This window comes from Hevea brasiliensis, chromosome 2 (genome assembly GCF_030052815.1).
Source record: "Hevea brasiliensis isolate MT/VB/25A 57/8 chromosome 2, ASM3005281v1, whole genome shotgun sequence".
In the NCBI taxonomy this organism is placed as follows: domain Eukaryota; kingdom Viridiplantae; phylum Streptophyta; class Magnoliopsida; order Malpighiales; family Euphorbiaceae; genus Hevea; species Hevea brasiliensis.
The window spans coordinates 98,081,858-98,093,565 of record NC_079494.1 but is presented as its reverse complement, the minus strand read 5'-3'; the positions used below and the strand labels follow the sequence as shown (position 1 = coordinate 98,093,565).

The 11,708-nt window shown below is 31.2% G+C and overlaps 2 protein-coding genes across 2 annotated transcripts; both read left to right on the top strand.

Annotated features, from left to right (window-relative positions):
* Positions 1 to 210: 210 nt before the first annotated feature.
* Positions 211 to 2,466, top strand: LOC110636721 (uncharacterized). The gene has a single exon (XM_021786542.2). The coding sequence runs from the start codon at positions 284 to 286 to the stop codon at positions 2,333 to 2,335; it is 2,052 nt and encodes a 683-aa protein (XP_021642234.2). The 5' UTR covers positions 211 to 283; the 3' UTR covers positions 2,336 to 2,466.
* A 3,775-nt stretch (positions 2,467 to 6,241) lies between these two features.
* On the top strand, positions 6,242 to 6,991 carry LOC110636722 (uncharacterized). The gene has a single exon (XM_021786544.2). The coding sequence runs from the start codon at positions 6,362 to 6,364 to the stop codon at positions 6,656 to 6,658; it is 297 nt and encodes a 98-aa protein (XP_021642236.1). The 5' UTR covers positions 6,242 to 6,361; the 3' UTR covers positions 6,659 to 6,991.
* The last annotated feature ends 4,717 nt before the right edge of the window (positions 6,992 to 11,708 follow it).

Here is an 11,708-nt window from a genome sequence, read left to right as displayed (position 1 = left end):
TGTAAAATTAAGGGCTCATTTGAATTTTTGTTTTTTCATTAATGTCCCCCTTGATTGTAATTAGGAGACCAAAAGGGGCGAAGATTTGAATTTGGGCCGACCTATAGATAAAACAAACGTTAACATTGGTGACGGGATCAATGGCATTTCCGAAATAATACCAAAAAAAAGGGGGAAACTGACAAAAAGATGAACTTCCCCCTCTCTGTGCTCCATTTTCAAATCAGAATCATTTCTCACCTTTCTATTTCCGCTACCCAATTACCTCTCACACGCTTACAACATGAATCAATCTCAATCATCATCCTCATCAAAATCCCATACCCACAAATCCAAATCCTCCACTGGAAGCCCTGAGACTATAACGATCCAAAAGAAGAAGAAGAAGCAGCAGCAGCAGCACCAACAGAGGTCTAGAAACCCATTTCAAGATCTCAATAATGGTGGCGGCATTACTAGCTCCGGCACCAACGTCGATGGCCATGATAGTTGCAGCAATGCTTCTTCTTTGTCCTCCGTTGAAGCTCCTAAGGGCTGTCTCAGGTTCTTTCTCTCTCATACTTCTTCTTCTACCAAAACCCCTTTCACTAGTACTAGTCACAGACCCACTAGAGTAAAACTCCTTTCCTCGAAAACTCCTAAGACTGCCCCTAATGTGCGTCCAGCGAAGGAGAACTTGTCGAGAAGAACCATTTTTTGTAAACCCATTTCGCAGAAGTTGGAGAAAGTTACGTTAGGCCTTCCTCAATCTGGAAGCAAACCCAACTCGAGGAATGTTTCAAATTCGAAACTTTCTTCAGTTTTGGACAGCAGTGGCAGTCCTAAAAATAAAATGAAAACTTGCTCTAGAGAGTTGAAACAGGTAGTAGTTGATGGAGTTAGAGACTGTGATGGATCAAATTCGACTCCTTTAAATAAGGTGGCATATGGGTCGGGTTTGAATCTCGTAGTCGACAATAAGGTTAGAAATGAGGATGGTGATGACGAGAAATCAAACACTAAAACTAATATTAACACAAACTCAACAAGTAGTAATAGTAAGACGCCTCCAGTTCAGGCCTCAGTATCTCCAGAGATACAATGCGGGTCATCTATGATGTCTGCGACAACGAAAACAATCACCCCAGTTTGTTATGGTGCTGGCCATGTTGTGTCGGGGGTCACTGACAAGAGGAAGTGTAGGCCTAGAGGGATACTCACTGTAGGAGAAGCTAAGCCTCTTGATTGTTTTGATAGCGATGATGAATCTGAACAAGAGAATGCCCCAGTTATTGTCAACAATTCTAGTATTCCCATGTTGCCTTTGCCTGCTGAGGCTTCAATGCTTTGGCTTTTATCGCCCTGTAATGAGGATGAGGATCAAAATGAAATTTCTGAGGACGGTTCATGTTGTATACGGAGGTTAAAGGAGACTGCCATACACAATTTTCCTGCTTCACCTTCATGTGGCAATAATGTGTTCTCATCACATTTATGCAATAATGACACTGATAAAAGTATTTCTACTACCAGTCCTAGGAGCAAGACAAGGAGTGCATCTTTGCTTTCCCCAAGGGAAGGACTTGTGGGGCCTCCTTTGTTTGATCATAATGCTGTTATATGTTCGGAAGAAGGGAGGAAGAACTGCTATGAACTTGATGAAGAGAACTCCCCATTGTCCATAGATTCCTTGGGGAATGGAAATGTAATTCAAACCCCACAGTCTGACTCTAGCTCAGATGGACGATTTGGCATATCCTGGTTAAATAAAGACGGTGATAGAAAGAATAGTAACTTCGATTGCGAACTCAATACAGTAGCTCAGCATCTTCAGATGGCTAATTTATCTCCCAAGAGCCATGTGTCAATATGGGATCCAACCAGTTCAAGTTTTCAGTTTGATCATTTGGCTACATCTTCCAATTCTATTGACCTTTCCCAGTTTCAGAAAATTTTGGATGATCAGGCTTCTTGGTTTTCTAATTCAGCAACAGAACGTGTCTCACAATCTCAAATGAGGATATCATGGAGGGAAGGATTGGTTAGTCGGATCTTTGAGATGGAAGAATTTGATTCATGCCGATGCTTATCAGATGAAGAGGATGATGCCAAGAGCTGCAACGATGACTTAAAATCTCTCTGGAGTCCTGATCTCAATGTTGATGCAGTGAATGAAAATATTTCAACTAATGGTTCTGTATCTACCATATTTGTAGACAGTGAACATGGAATTGATGGAACTCCTCAGGTACCATGTTCATGTGCAGAGTCTATAAGCACTGATGGCGGTGGTCTTGTTTGTTCAGAGGATTCAGATTGGACCTTATGCTACAAGAACCAATTGTTTCAATCATAATGATGACCCTCTTTATTATTCCTTAGCTCAAATAGAATAACCTTGTTAGCCTCAGCTCAAAAAGGTTCCCAAGGACCACCACTGTAATCTATTTGTTCCATAATTTGTATTTGAATTCCGGTTTTCTTGAATTTCTTAATTTTAAGATACTGCTCTTTGTTGTATCATCTTGAATGTATTTAGGAACTTTTTTCCGCTTTTTCTTTTTAAAATTTCAACCCATTTCTTTTTAATTTCAAGAGCTTACCGAATGTTTTGCTACACTTATATATTTTACTGGTTGCTTGTATCATTCATTCCTGTTATGATAAAAAAAGATGAACAAAACAGACGCACCAGAGGGATCATTTACTATAAAAATTTTCGTTTTTCAATGTAGAGTATTGCAGTAGGCATATCTATGAGAAATTCTGTGAGATGCTACCCTTTGTTATTAGGCAACTGTTTGTATATGTAACTAACTAGTTCCATGGTTGGGCAATCGTATAGATCCTTCATCCTTGCAAATATGCTTATCCAGTGTCTGTTAGGTGTGTGTGAACCCTTACAGTAATATAAACTTTTTAGATTATCTTCGGAGGTTGAAGGTATTGATATGTAGCAAGCCCTTTGATTGATAGCCAGGAAATGGTTCAGCCGCACAGAATAGGGAAAACTAGGGCGGTGAATATAAGTTAAGAAAATCCATTTGTTCTACATGGAAAGATGGTTGTTTTATCATTTAGTGCAAAGAAATAATAAGTGATCCACTGTGGAATGCTACATTAACAATTGCAGGATGGAAAAAAAAAATAAATAAAGAGGTGGTAACTGTGTGCAGAGGTGCTTATTGGACAGAGATGAATGAGTGATCCATTTATAGTGGAGTTTGAGATCATGATTGGCAGAAAAATTTGTTAAAATGAACAACTATGCTAAATATAGAATGAACTTTTACCATGGGAAAAGTAATTAACAGCAGATTGACATTCTAAAATGTCACATGGTATGAGTTAATGCACATGGTTCAGACTGGTTTTGATTCCTGATTCTCAAAGGCATACATCAGGGAAGAAGACTAATTATTAGAAGAGTTGCAACTTTATTTTTGGAAACATTTTTATAGATAAGAGAAGAACTCCAATTCTTGAATAATTGCAGTTGTGTAATTGTAGAAGAAATGAACTTCTTGTTGCATTTGCAGAGGACGACAATTAGAGGAGCACTTTCTGCAAGACCATAAGAGCTTGAACAGGTCTGAGAATGGAATCTATTTTCCCAAAATATTTCATTTTGATCTTTGTTTGTCATAGCTAATACCCAACTCATGAACAATAAAACTTATTTTCTTTTCTTGAAAACTTCAATTTCTTGATGCATGTGAAATCCTAAACTACACCTTGACTTTCAGGCAAAATTTTCTGCAGTATCTTATTTTCTTTTCATCAAATATTTGCTCTTGTTTTTTTTAAGGATAATGTATTTAACAGGTACCTCTTGCTATAATTAATAGCATATTGATACTAAGTAATCATGGCTCATTTTGGCATTCTTTTTTCTTTTCTGAGATGTTGCAGATCAAACTGTGATTTTGCGTTAAGTATGGGACAAAGCAGGGGGAAGTAAAAAGCAGGAATAAAACAAAACATAAATTAGATGGTGTAGAGAAGACTTTCCATTAGATATGCTTGTAAAGGATGATCCTACAAGGAAAAATCCACATCAGAGAGATATGCCTAAATTGCAAATTTTCAACTGAACTATCTATCAAGCTTATCCAACCATGTCATGCATCCAGAAATCACAGATTAACATTCCTAAGAAAACATCCTATTAGGTTTCTAAAGAAATATATAAAATTCATGTGTGCTGCACATGCCTTTTCTGTTGACAAAATTCTAAACAATTACATCACATTTTTTTTTTTCCTGAAACTAAAACCTGAACTGAAGTTTTGGGTTATTCGATCCAATTCTTGTTTCTTGGTTTGGTCCGATATGGTTTGATTCTCATGATGTTGATTTTTTAGATTTGATCCGAAGAACAAAAAATCATGCATAATCTTAGTCCAAATAACAATTATTGCGAAAGACCAAATTACTAATTTAGTTTTTTTTTTTTTTGATACAATTGACTTTGACTGAAACTCGAACCATTGAATTAAAGCTCATTGGCAATAATATCTATCCCAATGAGGAGAGAGAGGCAAAGAATTAGTTAAACTACATATACAATCATCTGTGACGCTTTCTTTTCTAAGTTATATCACTCAGAAATCTTCTAAGAGGATTAGGTGACAAGAAAGACAAACAATAGAGCCTATGTGACTTGTTCTAGAACACAATATCCACCCACTATGCCGGCCATGGTCAGCTATCAACTGTAGAGAACAATTAGTTCATTGAACACTCCTAAGGCGGCTGTGTTTTGTTAAGACAATCAACAAATACAGTTGTTTTTTTTTTTATTTGCTTTGAAATTTAAATTTTAGATTTTACAGTTTTAAAAACAATTTTAATATGACAATTTATGCTTGTGTGGACAATAGTCAATAGATAACACTAATCTGATATTAGATTAAGTATGAGCAGGCAGATGTAACTGGTAATAATTCAGTGACTAGAGACCTTAATTAGCCTATCAACTTCATGACGTGTCTAATTGTTCATATCTCCATGAAATTTCCTTCTCAGTTTGCAACTTGGTTTTATTTAAAAATGAAGTCAATATATAATTGTGAAATAAGAAATTTTTTTTTTCCAATGGAGAATTGACTGGAAAAGGCGAGAAGCCAAATGCAAACTGAATAGGTAATTTAAAAGGGCAAGCATAAGTTCGTTGAGATGGCATGCGCAACCTTTGACTGAGTAAATGAAAAGAAGGGATATGCTTCTTTATCCTCTAAATAATATATAAAACTAAAGAGAAGAAAAGAAAGTTGAAGAAGAAACTTCTATGGTGGTTAGATTTATTAATTTTCATTTATTTCTTATCTTTTGCGTGTTCAATACTTGGCCACTGTGTATGCTGCCAATGATCTTTATTTACGTTTTGTTGTTATATGTATCTATCATTAATAATTAATTAATTATTTTTTTTTTTTGAAAATAATGATTCGTTATTGGATGATGTGAGTTTAACACTTCGAGTATCACGGCAATATTATTCTCATTAAATGATGGGGATTTTTTTGTAATATAATTAATTAAATATCACAGTTTTTTTTTAGAAAATAAAAAGTAGAGTTTTATAAAAATAAAATACAAATTTAAAATATAAAATTTCATATTTACATAAAAAAAATTTAAAATAAATCACTTATATAAAATATAATAATAATTATCTTAATTTAATTTAATTATTAAACAGAAAGTACATTTCACTTAATAGTATTCTATCAGTGTTTCACTTCATAGTCTTTATATAAATCTAATATAAAAATTATTAATATTTTCACGAAGAGGAAATCTATACTTTCAATTATTGAATTGATAAAAAGAAAAATATATTATTGTAATGGAGAAATAAATAAATTTCTGTAAAAGAAAAAATATCAAATCTATAATAAAAGAGAAATATCAAATTCTTTTAAAGAAGTCGATAAAATCTAGATATATTAATAAGAATAGATCGAAGATAAACATGAATATGCTCTTAAAGAATGTAAATTTAGAAATTATTGAAAAAAAAAATAAATATGTACAGATGATTACTCTAAAAAATTTACAAGAAAAGAAAAAGATAAGGGAAAGTTTAGAGAATATAAACTAATTATAATAAAAAATTAATTTTTTTAGACATCACAGTTGTGATCTCTGAATTAATAATTTTTTTTTTCTCCGATTACAAAAAAATCAAAATTTACATGTTGGACTTTTGAAACCCCAAAACAAGAAAAGTGTTTGTGGAAGTATATATCACCACCAAACCCAATATACTGAAAACAAAAGTCTCTCTAAACCCCAAACCTTGTCCAAACATTAAACTTCTTCTTCCTACTTTCCACACCACAGAAACAACTACAAAAGAAACAAAGGAAGTCCATCAATGGAGGGCCTCATTCCTTTGGTGTACAAGGCAATAAAGAACAACAAAACCCGCCAGCAATACGAGTGTCTGTCTTCTGGTTCTGCTCTTGGTTACAACCCTGCGGATTTTCATAATGAAGCTGAGGTATTCCTCAAAGCTGCAGCTTCAAACGAGAAAGGGAATATTGCAGGGAAAAAACTCCACAGGCGATTCAGTTCTGTAGAAGATTTCACGGTGACCCATGTTTCTCCTCCTCGGAAGCAGCTTGTGAGGTTCAGGAGCCATAGAATGTTTTCTTGTGTTACAGGTGCCTAGAGAAAAAACAAGATCAAATCTTTATGTTCTTGTTCATTAATTGTTTATTTTATTTTATTTTTCAATTTTCTCTGTGTTGGCTGCGTACATCAACTCTCTCCTCTCTTCAGAATTCATAAGTGTGAGATGTTTCGTTCACTTCATCACCCATTTTTCTCTGTGTTGTCTGTAAGTTGAAGAGATGAAGCTGCTAGGGCTAGCTGTGATAGTAGGATGCCTGTGAGCTCTATCCCAGATTAGCATACCTTAATTTCTTGATTTTAAATCTGAAAGAGATCTAAAATTAAGAATATTGTCACATGTATATATGGCCGTTAATAATGTTTTCTACAATCTCTTTTTCTTCATTACTAATAGCTGGCTTGCAATTAGCTAATTACAATCACCTTTCCTTTACACGATTCAAGATCACGAGATGTTACAGGCCTATTAGCTTTTGCTTTGTTCATCTCCAAACCACTTTAAGACTAATTGTAATGGACAGGCTCGGTTGCATAATATTGTTTACTTTTGGCCTACCTAATTTTACAGACTTGTTCTTTGAACTTCGCTAATATTAGGCCTAAAAGACCAATACATAGTTAAGAAGACCTCGTCTTCCTTCATTTCTAATGTGGGATAGCTTATTCATGCCCCCACATGGTCCCTTGGATTGACTCAACCTGCGTCCCTGTTCCTCTACATGACTCTAGTTTGGACTACCCACCTCACTAAATGCAAGATGTTACATAATTATGGACATCTCCATTATTATAATTTTTTTTTTATAAAAATTGACAAAAATTAGCTAAAATTATCAAAAATTGAAAGTCTAATTTTAGTTAATTGATAAAAATTGCAATAAATATATTGAATTTGATTACAATTACTAAAATTAGAATAATTAAATTGCAGTTTTATAAAAAGATTTGGCATTTTAAATTTAAAATCTCAATTAAGTCAATTAAATAAAAAAAAATTCTAATATATTAAAAAAACAAAGTTATATTCCTGAAAGAAACGATTTCATCTAAATTAAATTAACCCAATAAAATCAATTAAGAGCTTATTTAATATTGGTGTTATATATATATAATTAAATTTAGGTAATAAATTAAAAAGTGGATCAGGCTACCACTAGAATTATTTTTTCTTATGGGTATAAATTGCTGATCTATTAGAAAAAATAACTAAATGATTTTGTTAATTGATAATTATATTCAAACATTCTAATTTCATATCGTATATCTAAATTTTTAAAATTGAAAATAACTATAGCTACAACCTCAAAATTAATTTGAAAAATTTTAAATTTTATCCACATAAAATAGTGATTGGTAATAAAAAGTAATAAAAAAAATCAATAAATAATAATTTTTATTGTGATTAACAAAATTAATTACAAAATGGTGAAATATAAATGTAATTATTATCAATCCTCAAGGTTGAAATATGCTATTTAAAATTAGTATATTTAGATATAATTATTAATTAATAAAAATATTTATTTTTTATTTTTTTTTATTCAATTGACCTAAATTATATTATTATGTTTTTTTTTAAACAAATTATTGTGTGGGCATTTATTTTTGGTTACATCAAGTGGCTGTGAAAGTAGGTGACACTAAAATCTGTTGACATTGTCAAGCTTGGCCGGCAACTAGGACGTATCATTAATGGACGTCTTTCCACTTTGAAGTTTGCAGGCACAGAGGCACTATACTAATTCCCGCTACTTGGTTTCAACCTGATATTCTCCAGGTGTGTGTGTCTATACATGTATGTATTAATTTTATATAAATATATTAAATATATTTAAATTTTTAATATTTTTTATTTTAAAAATTTATAATTAACGTATAGAATAAAAATATTTTTTGAATAATATTTTTTAAATAACTATCTTCTAGTATTTATGAAATATATAATTAACGTATAGAATAAAAATTTTTTTGAATAATATTTTTTAAATAACTGTCTTCTAGTATTTATGAAATATATAATTAACGTATAGAATAAAAATTTTTTTGAATAATATTTTTTAAATAACTATCTTCTAGTATTTATGAAATATTAATTATATATTAAAAATAAAAAATAAACATATCATTTTATAAAACTTTTTAACTATAAATAAAAAGATAAAAGAGTTAAATAATATCTTATTTACTGATTAAATGTAAATATAAAATTTTAATTATTAAAATATTAATATTATTGATTTTTAAAAAATTTTCAATTTAGGTTGGTCAATGGATCATTATGTCAATGGATTACTGGTTCAACCACCGAGTCATCTAATTTTTTTTTTGAGTCAATTCCTTATCCAGTTCAATAAGAGAACAGACTCGATTTTATATTTAGTTATCGGTTCACCGAGTAAACTCGCAGAATTAGTATGTGAAATGAAAGGTGTATACATATATATATATACACACACACACACTATTTTTTTTTTTAAAATAAAAAAGAGAGAGCGCAACAAGAGCTAAACACAAACAGTCCTGGGATAAGCAATCGCAACTTGATCATGCTCCAACAACTCAATCAAATCCTTAATCAAACACATGAGCACCTAATGAAAAGGTCTCAGCAAATCCGGTCATTCTATCAGCACAAACATTTGCTTTCCTATAAACATAAAGAACTTTAACTTCCCAATTCAGCTCCAACATACTGTTAATAGCCCGAAACAGAAAGTTAAGCTAACCCGTTACATCTTCATGACTCAAAATCATTTGCACTACACTTAAACTATCACATTCAACAATGATCCTCCTTATCCCCAACTCCTAAACAATTTTCAAACCAACAAAAATAGCCCACACCTCTTGTCGAGGCAGTGGGTGTAGAGTAGGCTTTGAGGCGTGATGAATCACTATCTTTAAGGTATTAATTGCCCCCACTAGATTATTGCAAGGTTATGGCAATATACCTCCAAGATACAACAAAGCTTGAAATCTGCAGACAGCAACTCCTGAAAATTTCCCTTAAGAATTCTTTATACGAACCGAATTTAGAGAGATTAGAAAAAAAGAAGAAAAAGTAGAAGTAGTATATATATCTGGATTAAAATACTTATCCATATTTATAAAGAATGAAAAGTTATAGCACCTTTTCTAGATAGACATATCTATCTATCTTCAATAGAAGTAACTGTTTGTGTAAAAGACATATCTGTTTATTAACAGACACCTATACAAATAGTTGTGACTATTTGTATATAATTGACATGTCTGTTTATTAATAGACATATCTACTTGTTAATAAACACATCTGTTCGTAATTTATTTACGAAAATTACAATAAGTTAATTATTTTATTTCACACATATACGTGCCAAGTGCCATAATAGAATAATACATATATATATATATATATATATATATATATATATATATATATATATATATATATATATATATATATATATAAAATTTTATACATATTTCACTATTGTCATTCCTTCACTTTTTTATATTTTAACAATATAGGAATTTTTTCTCTCTATATTGTCTAATATACAAGTTATTTATAATAATCTCCTACTTAGCTTGTATTGTTAGATCCCATTGTTTTATGCATAATGAAAAGTATCTTTCGATTTAAACTTTTTCTTAGTATAAGTATTTTAAAGTTCTAAAGAAATCATGGTAGCCTTAGCTTAAACCTAGATTCCTATTAAATAGAATCGAAAATACTACACACACAAATCAATTAGTTTGACTTAAAAAGTTCACCAAAATTTTAGCACGAATATGGCCTTGTGCTACTTCCTGTTTTCATGAACATTTACAAAAGTTATTCTCATTTTTGTTGAAGCGGCACCACTTCCTATGTTCATATAGGTGAAGTTTCTTTTGTAATAATTTTAAACTTCATTAAGAGTATAAATACTCATCATCATTCTATTAATTTAGTACACTAAGTACTTAATTACAGTATTTACTAATGACTTGTTGTTACCCTTTAAACTTTATTTAGTAATAATACTATAAAGTAGGGTTTCAATCATTAGTAAATTTAATAGAATATTTTTAATCCTAATCCAGCACACATATATTTTATCATATCTCTTGAGAGCCCTTTTGTAAACGGATCTGCCAGATTATTACAAGACTTGACATAAGTAATAGTTATAATTCCACAAGAGATTAATTGTCTCATGTACTCATGTCTTAAGCTAATATGTCTAGACTTTCCATTATAAATTTTATTATAAGCTCTAGACATTTTTGCTTGACTATCACAATGTAAGGAAACAGCAGGCATTAGTTGTGGCCACAACTTGATATCTAGTAAAAAATTTCTCAACTATTCTGCCTCCTTACCAGCTGCTGCTAGAACTATAAATTCTGATTCTATTGTAGAATGAGTTGTACAAGTTTGTTTCTTTGATGCTCAAGAAATAGCACATCCTCCTATGGTAAAAACCCAACCGGAAGTTGATTGATTATCATTAATACTAGTTATCCAGCTAGCATCTGTATAATCTTCTAACACACTTGGAAATTTATTATAAAATAAACAAAAGTTTATAGTTCTTTTTAAATAATCAAGAACTCTTGAAATTGCTTTCCAATATTCAATACTAGGCTTACTAGTGTATCTTGATAATTTACATACTGTAAAAGTAATATCAGGTCTAGTGCAATGCATAGCATACATTAAGCTACCAATTGCACTAGCATACTCAATTTGAGCAATTGCCCTGCCAGAATTTTCAGTTAATTTGAAAGAAACATCATATGGAGTTTTTGCTTCTTTGACTTTTAAATGATTAAATTTATTTAATATTTTCTGAATATAATGAGATTGGTAAAGAGCAAAACCTCCACAATGTTTTTTTACTTTGATACCTAAGATTGTATCTACCTCTTTTAAATCTTTCATTTTAAATTTTGAGGTTAGATACTTCTTTGTATCATTCACACCTTCCATATTTGTTCCAATTATAAGCATGTCATCAACATAAAGACAAATTATCACACCAAAATTATCTGTAAACTTGGAATAAATACATTTATTAGCACTATTATGTTTAAAGCCATATTCCAAAATTGCAGAATTG

What these genes read in the sequence shown, in the direction of transcription:
- LOC110636721 (XM_021786542.2), top strand. Translation starts at nt 284, where the DNA reads ATGAATCAATCTCAATCATCATCCTCATCAAAATCCCATACCCACAAA.
- LOC110636722 (XM_021786544.2), top strand. Translation starts at nt 6,362, where the DNA reads ATGGAGGGCCTCATTCCTTTGGTGTACAAGGCAATAAAGAACAACAAA.